The 16,765-nt window shown below is 31.2% G+C and overlaps 1 protein-coding gene across 1 annotated transcript in view; it reads right to left on the reverse strand.

Moving 5' to 3' along the window:
- The window catches only part of LOC145268860 (sodium- and chloride-dependent glycine transporter 2-like), a 278,471-nt gene extending 264,394 nt beyond the window's left edge, over nt 1-14,077 (reverse strand). The window contains exon 1 of the mRNA XM_080124568.1: nt 13,926-14,077. Within this exon, the coding sequence (XP_079980694.1) occupies nt 13,926-13,952 (27 nt within the window). The 5' untranslated portion in view covers nt 13,953-14,077. The remainder of the gene's footprint in view (nt 1-13,925) is intronic.
- Between the last annotated feature and the right edge of the window lie 2,688 nt (nt 14,078-16,765).

Genomic DNA, 16,765 nt, shown 5'->3' on the forward strand with positions numbered 1-16,765 from the left:
CTAGACCATTAGATTGTGGGTATTCTGGACAAAATCCCATTTTGTAGCAAATTCTTTGTATTGTTGAGACTTAAATTAAATACCGAATATTACCTGTTTGGGTATACCATGGCTTGAGAAGATATGTTTTGTACAGGTTATTACTGTTGATGCAGTTGTATTAGTAATATGGCTGAATACAAAAAATTTTGAGTGGTAATCCACTACCATGAGGCAATCTTTCCCCCACAGCCTGAAGAGGTCTGTACCAACCTTATGCCATGGTTGGTCAGGAATGTCATGCCATATTTCTGGCTCTGAAGTTTGTCGATTGCTATAGCGTTGACATGAACCACAATTTTTTATCATGTCCTCTATTTCTTTGTTCATGTTTGGCCAAAAAAGAAACTGCCTAGCATTGGATTTGGTTTTCTCAATACCAAGATGTGCCTGATGTAAAATCCTGCGCATTTCTGCTCGCATATTGGTTGGAACAACAATTTGTTGACCCTTTAATAGTAGTCCTTCCTGGTATGTCATGTCATCTCTGTAATTAAAATATGGTTGAAGACAGGTGTTGAGATTATTTCGATGCTGTGGCTATCCTGACTTGATTTGCTGTTGCAGTTGTTATAATATTTCATCATTAGCCGTCTGAGTTATGAGCTGTTGTCGACGTTTGTCGCTAATGGGTATTGAAGAGATTAGGAAGTGGACAAAAAAGGTCATTTCTTTGTCAGAGATTTCTGGATTGTTGCACTTTTGTGCTGCACGGTTGAGTGTGTCAACAACGTGCATTAGTTTGCCCTTTGTATTTCTGTAAGCGTAATAGGAAACGTACTCTAGATGGGGGTTTAGAGATTGGTTTTGTGACAATAGTTTTGAGAGGCTTGTGATCATTGTTTATTAGAAAGCATTGCCCATATAAGAATTCATGGAAATGTTCACATTCAAATAGGTAAATGTTTACTTTAACTACAACAGAACACCGACCAATAAAATTTGTTTTTTTATTGGTTTTCGGGGTTGTTGACAACGAATCTGATATTCAAACCCGTCGCAAATTTACCGTTTGCATGGTATTAACCCCTGAACCCTCGCACTATTTTGTACCAACTCACCGCCATCGTTTATGCTATTCTTACATGATGCGTTCGCACATGGACGCGCGTAGGAAGGTGACTTGTCACATTGCGGAAGAATTTTTTAGCAGACATTTGAAATAACAAGAAAGTTTTCAAAAACAACAAAATGTGGTTCATTTTTCTTTGTTACGTGGTTTTTAATGCTTTTTAACTGATCTAAAAAAAAAATTTAGTTTTCACGAGCGGTTTACAAAAGCATTTTTATTTTTCGTTTTTTTATTCAATTATAGAACTTGTACAACATTTAAGAGATGCTTTTGCAGTTTAATTTACCGTTTTACGGTAAGTAACGCCCCCCCTCACCGTTTTACCGTAAGTAACGCCCCCCCTCACCGTTTTACCGTAAGTAACGTGCCGACATACACCAAACAGAAGAACTGTTTAATTTTTCACAAAAATTCTGTTTACATTGGGGGGTAGGGCGGTGGAGGGGGCGACACCACCCATCCCCCCCTGCCCCTCCACCGCCCTACCCCCCCCCAATGTAAACAGAATTTTTGTGAAAAATTAAACAGTTCTTCTGCTTGGTGTATGTCCGCACGTTGCCGCGTTACTTACGGTAAAACGGAAAATTAAACTGCAGAAGCAGTGAAGCAATAGGTGTATCAGAATTTTTGTAGGAATTTTTGACACCTCTAACACGAAACTGCGAATAAAATATAAAAATCTCGTAATTTCTCTGTTAAAAGTGGGTTGTTTATTTTCTTTATGGATTATACTTCCAAAATAAACTATTAAAGTTGTTTTAAAAGTAATAGAAATATATTTTTTTTTTAAACAGTAATGAATTTTCCGAACTCAATATTTTTCAATTTTTAAACTTTAAAAATCTATCAAAAATTTTCTATTGATTCTATTTTTACGATATTTTCAGGGTCCATGTGAAATTTTATGTTCTTTCCAATAAACCAAATATAATATTTTAGACAAACGTTATTTTTAATTCACGCCCCCCATTTTCAAGTGTCTATTAAAAAGTAAATAATTAATTTACTCACCGAATTTACTCACAAATTGAAGAGAAAAGGTCAATAAATAATATATTCAAATTTAAAACAAAAAAAACGTAGTGTTTTTTAGAATTTTACCCGTAAAGTTTGAAGTTTAAAACCTTTTTATTTTAACCACATTATTTGTTTTTTCTTTTTTTTTTTTTTAATGGAACCTTGGTCCTTGCTCCTTTAATTGAAAAAAAAAAATTAGGGCTTGAATTACATTTTTCGAGGAGTTATAAGCTTGGAAAGACAGGGGGTCGAATAATTCACGCCTCCCATTTGTAAATGTCTATTAAAAAGTAAATAATTCATTTATTTACCAAAGTCTTATGTATCACAAATTGAAGAGAAAAGGTCAATAAATAATATATTCAAATTTAAAACAAAAAAAAGTACTGTTTTTTAGAAATTTACCTGTAAAGTCCGAAATTTCAAACCTTTTTTTAAAAAAAAAAAAACGTTTTTTTGTTGTTGTTTTTTTTTGTTGTTTTTTTTTTTTTTTAATGAAACCTTGGTCCTTGTTCCTTTAATTGAAAAAAAAAATTAGGGCTTGCATTACATTTTTCGAGGAGTTATAAGCTTGGAAAGATGGGGTGGAATTATTCACTATTTTCACGAAATTTCTGACACACCTAAAGCAAGCACCTATTAAATGTTGTACAAGTTTTATAATTGAATAACACCCCTCAAAAAATAAAAAAACGAAAAATAAAAATATTTTTGTAAATCGCTCGTGAAAACTTAATTTTTTTAGATGAATTAAAAAACATCAAAAACTACGTAACACAGAAAAATTTAAGGCTGTCTTCCTCAGTTTGAAAATCAAAATTTCTATAAATTCTGCGGCCTTTGCCTAGACATTACAAAAGAATGCTTGTTTTAACTTTATCACTTTTCTCGAGTTTTTCCGTTGCTGTTAAATATATTTTAAGGTCTTGTTTAAAAACCTTCCAGTCTTCAGAAAGATTTTCTGAGGAAAATCAGGTGGAGGAGGCGGAATAAAATGTGAATCCATTTTATTTATTTATATTAAAACCCCCTTTTTCATGTATTGATATTTATATTAAAACCGTCTTTTTTTGTGTGTATTGATATTTATATTAAACCCCCCTTTTTTGTATTTAAAATTATATTTAACCCCCCTTTTGTGTATTGATATTTATATTAAAAACCCCTTTTTTGTGTATTGATATTTATATTTAACCCGCCCTTTTTTGTGTATTTATATTTATATTAACCCCCCCTTTTGTGTATTTATATTTATATTAAAAACCCCTTTTTTGTGTATTGATATTTATATATATATATATATATATATATATATATATATATATATATATATTTTTACATGGGGGTCACCACTTATCAAGGCCCGAAGGCCACTCAGAGATAAAGGTTATTGCAGGTACAGTAATCAATGAAATAGTATTGTAGTAATCATTAGTATTGGGGGTTTTGATAGAGTGTCTTACTTAAGGGGGGGGGGGCGGGTTGTCAGGAGTTTGTTTATGTTGGACTTGAAGACGTCCAAGTTGTAGTCAGGTGGGAAAAAGGCAAGTGGCAGAGAGTTCCACTGGCGTGCACTCGTGCAGTTCTAAGAAAGAAGCTTTGCTCGTGGAATCTACGTTTGGATTTAGAGTGGGGAAAATTATTGACAGTAGTTTCAGCCAGACGGGTGTTTCTCGTGAAAGATTGGCGCCCTTTTTTGTGTGTGTTGATATTTATATTAACCCCCCCCCTTTTTTGCATATTGATATTTATAATAAAAACGCCCTTTTTTGTGTGTGTTGATATTTATATTACCCCCCCCTTTTTTGCATATTGATATTTATAATAAAAACGCCCTTTTTTGTGTGTGTTGATATTTATATTAACCCCCCCTTTTTTGCATATTGATATTTATAATAAAAACGCCCTTTTTGTGTGTGTTGATATTTATATTAACCCTCCCCCTTTTTTGCATATTGATATTTATAATAAAAACGCCCTTTTTGTGTGTGTTGATATTTATATTAACCCCCCCCTTTTTTGCATATTGATATTTATAATGAAAACGCCCTTTTTGTGTGTGTTGATATTTATATTAACCCCCCTTTTTTGCATATTGATATTTATAATAAAAACGCCCTTTTTGTGTGTGTTGATATTTATATTAACCCCCCCCCCTTTTTTTGCATATTGATATTTATAATAAAAACGCCCTTTTTTGTGTGTGTTGATATTTATATTAACCCCCCCTTTTTTGCATATTGATATTTATAATAAAAACGCCCTTTTTGTGTGTGTTGATATTTATATTAACCCCCCCCTTTTTTTGCATATTGATATTTATAATAAAAACGCCCTTTTTGTGTGTGTTGATATTTATATTAACCCCCCCCCCTTTTTTTGCATATTGATATTTATAATAAAAACGCCCTTTTTGTGTGTGTTGATATTTATATTAACCCCCCCTTTTTTGCATATTGATATTTATAATAAAAACGCCCTTTTTTGTGTGTGTTGATATTTATATTAACCCCCCCTTTTTTGCATATTGATATTTATAATAAAAACGCCCTTTTTGTGTGTGTTGATATTTATATTAACCCCCCCTTTTTTGCATATTGATATTTATAATAAAAACGCCCTTTTTGTGTGTGTTGATATTTATATTAACCCCCCCCCTTTTTTTGCATATTGATATTTATAATAAAAACGCCCTTTTTGTGTGTGTTGATATTTATATTAACCCCCCCCTTTTTTGCATATTGATATTTATAATGAAAACGCCCTTTTTGTGTGTGTTGATATTTATATTAACCCCCCTTTTTTGCATATTGATATTTATAATAAAAACGCCCTTTTTTGTGTGTGTTGATATTTATATTAACCCCCCCTTTTTTGCATATTGATATTTATAATAAAAACGCCCTTTTTTGTGTGTGTTGATATTTATATTAACCCCCCCTTTTTTGCATATTGATATTTATAATAAAAACGCCCTTTTTTGTGTGTGTTGATATTTATATTAACCCCCCTTTTTTGCATATTGATATTTATAATAAAAACGCCCTTTTTGTGTGTGTTGATATTTATATTAACCCCCCCTTTTTTGCATATTGATATTTATAATAAAAACGCCCTTTTTTGTGTGTGTTGATATTTATATTAACCCCCCCTTTTTTGCATATTGATATTTATAATAAAAACGCCCTTTTTGTGTGTGTTGATATTTATATTAACCCCCCCCCTTTTTTTGCATATTGATATTTATAATAAAAACGCCCTTTTTGTGTGTGTTGATATTTATATTAACCCCCCCCTTTTTTGCATATTGATATTTATAATGAAAACGCCCTTTTTGTGTGTGTTGATATTTATATTAACCCCCCTTTTTTGCATATTGATATTTATAATAAAAACGCCCTTTTTGTGTGTGTTGATATTTATATTAACCCCCCCCCCTTTTTTTGCATATTGATATTTATAATAAAAACGCCCTTTTTTGTGTGTGTTGATATTTATATTAACCCCCCCTTTTTTGCATATTGATATTTATAATAAAAACGCCCTTTTTGTGTGTGTTGATATTTATATTAACCCCCCCCTTTTTTTGCATATTGATATTTATAATAAAAACGCCCTTTTTGTGTGTGTTGATATTTATATTAACCCCCCCCCCTTTTTTTGCATATTGATATTTATAATAAAAACGCCCTTTTTGTGTGTGTTGATATTTATATTAACCCCCCCTTTTTTGCATATTGATATTTATAATAAAAACGCCCTTTTTTGTGTGTGTTGATATTTATATTAACCCCCCCTTTTTTGCATATTGATATTTATAATAAAAACGCCCTTTTTGTGTGTGTTGATATTTATATTAACCCCCCCTTTTTTTGCATATTGATATTTATAATAAAAACTCCCTTTTTGTGTGTGTTGATATTTATATTAACCCCCCCCTTTTTTTGCATATTGATATTTATAATAAAAACGCCCTTTTTGTGTGTGTTGATATTTATATTAACCCTCCCCCTTTTTTTGCATATTGATATTTATAATAAAAACGCCCTTTTTGTGTGTGTTGATATTTATATTAACCCCCCCTTTTTTTGCATATTGATATTTATAATAAAAACTCCCTTTTTGTGTGTGTTGATATTTATATTAACCCCCCCTTTTTTTGCATATTGATATTTATAATAAAAACGCCCTTTTTGTGTGTGTTGATATTTATATTAACCCTCCCCCTTTTTTGCATATTGATATTTATAATAAAAACGCCCTTTTTGTGTGTGTTGATATTTATATTAACCCCCCCCTTTTTTTGCATATTGATATTTATAATAAAAACGCCCTTTTTTGTGTGTGTTGATATTTATATTAACCCCCCCTTTTTTGCATATTGATATTTATAATAAAAACGCCCTTTTTTGTGTGTGTTGATATTTATATTAACCCCCCCTTTTTTGCATATTGATATTTATAATAAAAACGCCCTTTTTGTGTGTGTTGATATTTATATTAACCCCCCCCTTTTTTTGCATATTGATATTTATAATAAAAACGCCCTTTTTGTGTGTGTTGATATTTATATTAACCCCCCCTTTTTTGCATATTGATATTTATAATAAAAACGCCCTTTTTTGTGTGTGTTGATATTTATATTAACCCCCCCCCCTTTTTTTGCATATTGATATTTATAATAAAAACGCCCTTTTTGTGTGTGTTGATATTTATATTAACCCCCCCTTTTTTTGCATATTGATATTTATAATAAAAACGCCCTTTTTTGTGTGTGCTGATATTTATATTAACCCCCCCTTTTTTTGCATATTGATATTTATAATAAAAACGCCCTTTTTTGTGTGTGTTGATATTTATATTAACCCCCCCTTTTTTTGCATATTGATATTTATAATAAAAACGACCTTTTTTGTGTGTGTTGATATTTATATTAACCCCCCCTTTTTTTGCATATTGATATTTATAATAAAAACGCCCTTTTTTGTGTGTGTTGATATTTATATTACCCCCCCCCTTTTTTTGCATATTGATATTTATAATAAAAACGCCCTTTTTGTGTGTGTTGATATTTATATTAACCCCCCCTTTTTTTGCATATTGATATTTATAATAAAAACGCCCTTTTTTGTGTGTGTTGATATTTATATTAACCCCCCCCCTTTTTTTGCATATTGATATTTATAATAAAAACTCCCTTTTTGTGTGTGTTGATATTTATATTAACCCCCCCTTTTTTTGCATATTGATATTTATAATAAAAACGCCCTTTTTTGTGTGTGCTGATATTTATATTAACCCCCCCTTTTTTTGCATATTGATATTTATAATAAAAACGCCCTTTTTTGTGTGTGTTGATATTTATATTAACCCCCCCTTTTTTTGCATATTGATATTTATAATAAAAACTCCCTTTTTGTGTGTGTTGATATTTATATTAACCCCCCCTTTTTTTGCATATTGATATTTATAATAAAAACGCCCTTTTTTGTGTGTGCTGATATTTATATTAACCCCCCCTTTTTTTGCATATTGATATTTATAATAAAAACGCCCTTTTTTGTGTGTGCTGATATTTATATTAACCCCCCCTTTTTTTGCATATTGATATTTATAATAAAAACGCCCTTTTTTGTGTGTGTTGATATTTATATTAACCCCCCCTTTTTTTGCATATTGATATTTATAATAAAAACTCCCTTTTTGTGTGTGTTGATATTTATATTAACCCCCCCTTTTTTTGCATATTGATATTTATAATAAAAACGCCCTTTTTGTGTGTGCTGATATTTATATTAACCCCCCCTTTTTTTGCATATTGATATTTATAATAAAAACGCCCTTTTTTGTGTGTGTTGATATTTATATTAACCCCCCCTTTTTTTGCATATTGATATTTATAATAAAAACTCCCTTTTTGTGTGTGTTGATATTTATATTAACCCCCCCTTTTTTTGCATATTGATATTTATAATAAAAACTCCCTTTTTGTGTGTGTTGATATTTATATTAACCCCCCCTTTTTTTGCATATTGATATTTATAATAAAAACGCCCTTTTTTGTGTGTGCTGATATTTATATTAACCCCCCCTTTTTTTGCATATTGATATTTATAATAAAAACGCCCTTTTTTGTGTGTGTTGATATTTATATTAACCCCCCCTTTTTTTGCATATTGATATTTATAATAAAAACTCCCTTTTTGTGTGTGTTGATATTTATATTAACCCCCCCTTTTTTTGCATATTGATATTTATAATAAAAACGCCCTTTTTGTGTGTGTTGATATTTATATTAACCCCCCCTTTTTTTGCATATTGATATTTATAATAAAAACTCCCTTTTTGTGTGTGTTGATATTTATATTAACCCCCCCTTTTTTTGCATATTGATATTTATAATAAAAACGCCCTTTTTGTGTGTGTTGATATTTATATTAACCCCCCCTTTTTTTGCATATTGATATTTATAATAAAAACTCCCTTTTTGTGTGTGTTGATATTTATATTAACCCCCCCTTTTTTTGCATATTGATATTTATAATAAAAACTCCCTTTTTGTGTGTGTTGATATTTATATTAACCCCCCCTTTTTTTGCATATTGATATTTATAATAAAAACGCCCTTTTTTGTGTGTGTTGATATTTATATTAACCCCCCCTTTTTTTGCATATTGATATTTATAATAAAAACTCCCTTTTTGTGTGTGTTGATATTTATATTAACCCCCCCTTTTTTTGCATATTGATATTTATAATAAAAACTCCCTTTTTGTGTGTGTTGATATTTATATTAACCCCCCCTTTTTTTGCATATTGATATTTATAATAAAAACGCCCTTTTTTGTGTGTGCTGATATTTATATTAACCCCCCCTTTTTTTGCATATTGATATTTATAATAAAAACGCCCTTTTTTGTGTGTGTTGATATTTATATTAACCCCCCCTTTTTTTGCATATTGATATTTATAATAAAAACTCCCTTTTTGTGTGTGTTGATATTTATATTAACCCCCCCCCTTTTTTTGCATATTGATATTTATAATAAAAACTCCCTTTTTGTGTGTGTTGATATTTATATTAACCCCCCCTTTTTTTGCATATTGATATTTATAATAAAAACTCCCTTTTTGTGTGTGTTGATATTTATATTAACCCCCCCTTTTTTTGCATATTGATATTTATAATAAAAACGCCCTTTTTTGTGTGTGCTGATATTTATATTAACCCCCCCTTTTTTTGCATATTGATATTTATAATAAAAACGCCCTTTTTTGTGTGTGTTGATATTTATATTAACCCCCCCTTTTTTTGCATATTGATATTTATAATAAAAACTCCCTTTTTGTGTGTGTTGATATTTATATTAACCCCCCCTTTTTTGCATATTGATATTTATAATAAAAACGCCCTTTTTTGTGTGTGCTGATATTTATATTAACCCCCCCTTTTTTTGCATATTGATATTTATAATAAAAACGCCCTTTTTTGTGTGTGCTGATATTTATATTAACCCCCCCTTTTTTTGCATATTGATATTTATAATAAAAACGCCCTTTTTTGTGTGTGTTGATATTTATATTAACCCCCCCTTTTTTTGCATATTGATATTTATAATAAAAACTCCCTTTTTGTGTGTGTTGATATTTATATTAACCCCCCCTTTTTTTGCATATTGATATTTATAATAAAAACGCCCTTTTTTGTGTGTGCTGATATTTATATTAACCCCCCCTTTTTTTGCATATTGATATTTATAATAAAAACGCCCTTTTTTGTGTGTGTTGATATTTATATTAACCCCCCCTTTTTTTGCATATTGATATTTATAATAAAAACTCCCTTTTTGTGTGTGTTGATATTTATATTAACCCCCCCTTTTTTTGCATATTGATATTTATAATAAAAACGCCCTTTTTGTGTGTGTTGATATTTATATTAACCCCCCCTTTTTTTGCATATTGATATTTATAATAAAAACGCCCTTTTTTGTGTGTGTTGATATTTATATTAACCCCCCCTTTTTTTGCATATTGATATTTATAATAAAAACGCCCTTTTTTGTGTGTGTTGATATTTATATTAACCCCCCCTTTTTTGCATATTGATATTTATAATAAAAACGCCCTTTTTTGTGTGTGTTGATATTTATATTAACCCCCCCCTTTTTTTGCATATTGATATTTATAATAAAAACGCCCTTTTTTGTGTGTGTTGATATTTATATTAACCCCCCCTTTTTTTGCATATTGATATTTATAATAAAAACGCCCTTTTTTGTGTGTGTTGATATTTATATTAACCCCCCCTTTTTTTGCATATTGATATTTATAATAAAAACCCCCTTTTTTGTGTGTGTTGATATTTATATTAACCCCCCCTTTTTTTGCATATTGATATTTATAATAAAAACGCCCTTTTTTGTGTGTGTTGATATTTATATTAACCCCCCCTTTTTTTGCATATTGATATTTATAATAAAAACGCCCTTTTTGTGTGTGTTGATATTTATATTAACCCCCCCTTTTTTTGCATATTGATATTTATAATAAAAACGCCCTTTTTTGTGTGTGTTGATATTTATATTAACCTCCCCTTTTTTGCATATTGATATTTATAATAAAAACGCCCTTTTTTGTGTGTGTTGATATTTATATTAACCCCCCCCCCTTTTTTTGCATATTGATATTTATAATAAAAACGCCCTTTTTGTGTGTGTTGATATTTATATTAACCCCCCCTTTTTTTGCATATTGATATTTATAATAAAAACGCCCTTTTTTGTGTGTGTTGATATTTATATTAACCCCCCCCTTTTTTTGCATATTGATAGTTATAATAAAAACGCCCTTTTTGTGTGTGTTGATATTTATATTAACCCCTCCCTTTTTTTGCATATTGATATTTATAATAAAAACGCTCTTTTTTGTGTGTGTTGATATTTATATTAACCCCCCCTTTTTTTGCATATTGATATTTATAATAAAAACGCCCTTTTTGTGTGTGTTGATATTTATATTACCCCCCCCTTTTTTTGCATATAGATATTTATAATAAAAACGCCCTTTTTTGTGTGTGTTGATATTTATATTAACCCCCCCTTTTTTTGCATATTGATATTTATAATAAAAACGCCCTTTTTTGTGTGTGTTGATATTTATATTAACCCCCCCTTTTTTTGCATATTGATATTTATAATAAAAACGCCCTTTTTTGTGTGTGTTGATATTTATATTACCCCCCCCCTTTTTTTGCATATTGATATTTATAATAAAAACGCCCTTTTTTGTGTGTGTTGATATTTATATTAACCCCCCCTTTTTTTGCATATTGATATTTATAATAAAAACGCCCTTTTTGTGTGTGTTGATATTTATATTAACCTCCCCTTTTTTTGCATATTGATATTTATAATAAAAACGCCCTTTTTTGTGTGTGTTGATATTTATATTACCCCCCCTTTTTTTGCATATTGATATTTATAATAAAAACGCCCTTTTTTGTGTGTGTTGATATTTATATTAACCCCCCCTTTTTTTGCATATTGATATTTATAATAAAAACGCCCTTTTTTTATGTGTGTTGATATTTATATTAACCCCCCACCCTTTTTTGCATATTGATATTTATATTAAAAACGCCCTTTTCTATTGGATTTTATTTGCTTCCCCACGAAAGCAAAATGGGACACAAGGCCGTTTTTAATATGAGTGAAAACTAGCTCCCCCAAAAGAAGGGCAAAAGGAGCTGATAGGGACAAAAATAATAATTGTCTGAGTATAGAGAGTTTCCCCTCCATGTAGCAAGGACAAATTAACTTGAGTGTAGTATCAGAACAGCTACTACACTTTGAGATTTTAAATTCTTTATTCAAGCTAGAATTACAAAGTAAGTTCAAACTGAACAAAAAACTTAGGCACAAAGTCAACTCAAAAGGGGGAAAAGAGGGGGGTCGTTGGTCATGCTTGTCACTTCAGAACTAAAACAAAAGTTTCTCTTAGCTAGTATCTTCTTTCACCATAATACCGCGTTCACCCTTTTGTATTGGGGGACGTCCTACTTAGAACCCAATTGTTTAAAACATTTTTTATTTAATTATTTTATTTATTAAAAGATAACAATGATGATACAATAATTCATTTGTGTCGAGGACGCGGGGGGGGAAAGAAAAAATACAAGTGGTTTAGTAGGACCCTCCCACCCCGCTTAGTTGATAGACCGCCTGTTTCACTTCGCTTTGTACACTTTGATCTTGGCCCGAAGGCCAAGAAAGACAAGCCTTTTTTTTCTATTTATTTGTGTTTATTTGTTTCCCCACAAAAGCAAAATGTGACACAAGGTCGTTTTTAATGTGGGGGAAACCAGCTCCCCAAAAGAAGGGCAAAAGGGGCACTAGTTTCCGTTGTTACAGGAAGAATTACCTGTAAAGGTGATTGGTGGTAACGATAATGGCTTGCTAAGTTGCGGGATCGACTGTTGGATGCTGATATCAGCTGTATAAGAAAGTAGACACAAGGCTGTAGGATATGACAAATACAGATAAAGAGTAAAAGAAAACGATCGATATTTATGTATGCGTCTATATATTTGTTTAAAAAAATTGCCTACCAAACTCCTCTGTCAGTTTTTGGTCTACAGACATGAAACTTAATACATAGAGTATTTGAACCCATGCGAAACTTTATATTTGGGTTTTGACCGGGGAAAATCGGTGCAAAAGTGTGAAAATCAAAAAAAAAAAAAAATAGAATTTGCCAGGTGAAGTTCGAACGACGGCATTATGAATATCCATGCATAACGTAATAGCTATTAGTGAATATCCATGCATAACGTAATAGCTATTAGTTCATGTTTTAATTTTTAGCCTCGCAGCAAACATGTCTTCATAGCTCAGACATTAACGTCAAACGAAAAAGTAAATCGTGAGCTAAACGTTTTAGTTTTGATTCTCGGTGGTGCCCGCAGGAGGAGTCTTTTTTTTTTAACTTTTTAAATCATTACTATATTGGATCCGAAAATAAATACAAAATCTGCATTAATCAAAATATCGTATTTAAGCGTATTTTACGACCGGGCAATGCCGGGCGGCCTGTTAATATATATATATATATATATATATATATATATATAAGTTGAGATTATTGATTAAAATGAGAAATTACAAGAGTCATAAAGTTAAAAATAAAGTTTTCCTATATAATAATATTTGACTATTTTTTAAAGAAAATAAAAAAACACGAAAAAATGAGTTTAGATAAAAGAAAAAAGTTTAAAGTAATTGACCAATTAAGGAATTATATCTAAATTGGAAAGCATTGCATTATGTCATGAATCAATCCTAAAAATAATGGAATATGGAAAAATATAATGAAATTTGCAACAAATTTGGGGTTATTTTAAGTGCCCCCCCCCAGTGTAAATATGGTATTGTGGTGACTGAAATGATTAGAATACACATTTTATCATTTTAGACCGAAGATGACCAACAAAACCCATAATCTTCACATTTTTCTATGGCCCTATGCCTGATTTGTTTTAAATGCAGCTTTTAAATATTTCTGAAAATAAATAACTCAAAGTGTAGTATCTTTTCTGTCTTCGGAGAAAAGAGTAGGACAATTTTTATTTTATTTTTTATCCTATCCAAACTTTCCCTGTTTGGGTAGAGGTGAATACCCCACCCCATACACATAAAAAAGCAATGTTGTATTTAACTTTTCCCTCGTGGAGAGGTAAATAAAAGAGACATGCCGAAAAGTAAAGTCGGACTTGTTAAACAAAAAAATAAAAACTCACGGATAGGTTAAATGATTTTTTCGTCATTCTGATCTCTCGGGTGTCTATTCAACTATGAACCTACGCTAGCAGTGATGGCCTCGTTTTTCTAGTGAAATCCCGCCCACGGAAATTACGTAAGTATTTAATAGATCGTAACATTCTTTCCATATATATATATATATATATATATATATATATATATATATATATATATATATATATATATATATATATATATATATATATATTTTTTTTTTTTTTTTTTACTTCGATTTTTGTAAACAAGTTGAGTAATTTTCTCAAATCAAAGCTAACATTAAAATGGCACAGATTTTAAGCAGAACAGATTCAAGTAATTTACGCATCACTTGTTAACGAAAAGACGTAAATCCTTGGCCTTTTTCCTTTTTTTTTCTTTCACATTACTTTATATCTGCGGCCTAGTTTATTGAAGGAAAAACATTTCACAGACAGCTTTAAAATAGTTGCTAAGAAACAATTGTGAAGTATACGAGAAATTCGACATGATTTTATACTAGCAGAGGTACTTAGCGTCCGTTTCCCTTGTTACGGGAAGGGATACCTGTAAAGGTGATGGTATGGTGTGTTAATAATAATGGGTCACTATGTCGCGGGGCCGACCGTTGGATGCTGATCAACTGTACAAAAAGGTAGACACAAGGCCGTAAGCTAACACCAAAGAGATGACAAACACAGATGAAAAAATCGATATCCTATGTTTATTTACCTCAAGTTAAATATCGTTGGGAAATGGGATGGTGTATCTTGATGTAATCATTGGTTGCAGACAGGATAGGAATGACGTCGCTGGCAGCAGGCAGAACAGAGGTGTAGTAACTGGTAGCAGGCAGGACGTTTCACACGGTTTTAATTCGCAAGTCTCTGAGATATGCGTCAGGTTGTTTAGTAGCATAGCCCTTCTGCAAGTTGACAGCCTGCAAATTTTGGGTAATTCTCTTGAATTAGTCTGTGGCAATACTCTGGTGAAAGGGCATTTCACTTCTCTTTAATTTTTGTCCAAAGTTCTTCCGGATTTGAAATTTTATCATTGCATATTTGTTGCTTGAGTTAATGCCATACGTTTTCGATAGGATTGAGGAATTCCGGCCAAAGTAGGGTAGAAAATGTTCAGTCAACATATTAATGTTCTTGGTCAAATTAATTCGACCTTGCAAGCGACCTTTAGGCCCTGGACCATTGGCACTAATAACGCCCACCAAAACTGAACCTCCACCAGTTTTCATCATTGAAACTGTGCACCTAGGATTAAATTCTTTGTCCTTACTTTGACGGATGTACTGCCTACCATCACTGCTTAGCCTATTGGACTTGCTTTCATCGCTAAAAATCACTTTCGACCAATATGAAGAGTCATCCTTATTGTATATGACGAAGTCCAGACGGTGCTTTCTGTTCTTTACAGAAATCATGAGCTTGCATTTTGGAACGCAGCCTTGCAAATTAAATTCCTTCAATCTGTTCTTAACTTTAGAAAGGGACCACTTTTTTTTTTTTTTACACTTGTTGGATTTGGGGGAGCCATTTCAAATCTGTTTCTGAAACAGCGGATTTTGATAGCATTCCCTGTAAGAAGTAACTCTAGTACGACCAGATTTAGGGGCATCATAAACACTGCCAGTGTTTTGGTGCTTTTGCACAGTCATTCATACCATTTTCTCATCACATTTCGATCTGCGGCCGATTTCTCCATTAGATAAAGCAGAAAGGTGGAGATTAATGAGCTCCTGACGATCACTAAGAGAGACTCGACGTATATGGACTGACAACAGCATATTCTTTTCATTGTTTTTAGTCTCGAGTATATATCCGACACTGCTAAACACAATTAATCAACCGAGAAGCACATCACTCTACATAAATCATAGGAGATATCAATGAATATATACCTGAGAATTAAAATAAGGAAAAGAATATGCTGTTGTTATAGCCCTATATATAACCTAGTAACAGCAACAATTAGGATTAGAGATAATAAAAGGTGCATATTTTACGATTAGTGATGCTAAGAGGTGGATATTTTAAGCTGGTTTTAAGCTCATTTGTTACTGCGGAATTTCTTTTGTCGCCTTGATTTGAAACTATTTTTTCTAAATTGACGTGAACACTAGGATGCTTCAATTAAAAGTCTAATATGAACAGGTAAAATTATAGAGGAATAAAAGATGGATCAAATGAGGTATAGGTTGTTTAAACAGTTACAATGAATTTAGCTCAAATTTGTGGTTTTTGAATAAATGACAAGAGCGGACTTTCTTTTTGGTGGCACTGTATACATATTGTTGTTGTTGTTGTTGTTGTTGTTGTTGTTGTTGTTGTTGTTGTTTACTTATTATGGTATATGTAATCTATTATTTATTTTTATTTATTTTGGAGCAAACACCTTATTTCCATTTATTTTTGAGCGAATATCTTCTTTTTGATTTATTTTTGGGCGAATATGTTTTTTTTATTTATGTTTGAGCGAATATCTTTTTTTTTTATTTATGTTTGAGCGATTATCGGTACTTATACAGTTTAATGACGACATTAAAAAATGGAAATATTGAAAAAAAATTTTTTTGTACGTACCTGTTATAGACTGAAGTTCTTCGAAAAAAAATTTCACTTCATTTGATCAAGTAGTTTTTTTGTTTTTTTTACAGCGAAAAACAATTATTTATCACGACGACGTCAACGTGCCCATTTTGGAAATGTACCTAGCAGAATACCTCCATTTTAGGCCAGATTTCGCAATCTAGCCTTTTATTTTCGCCAGAATGAGATGCGCACATCACATCTGCAATTTTTTCCGTTTTTTTTAATTTTTATTTTTAAAG

Source organism: Euprymna scolopes, chromosome 4 (assembly GCF_053919585.1).
Source record: "Euprymna scolopes isolate OS-2025 chromosome 4, ASM5391958v1, whole genome shotgun sequence".
NCBI classification, from domain to species: Eukaryota; Metazoa; Mollusca; class Cephalopoda; order Sepiida; family Sepiolidae; genus Euprymna; species Euprymna scolopes.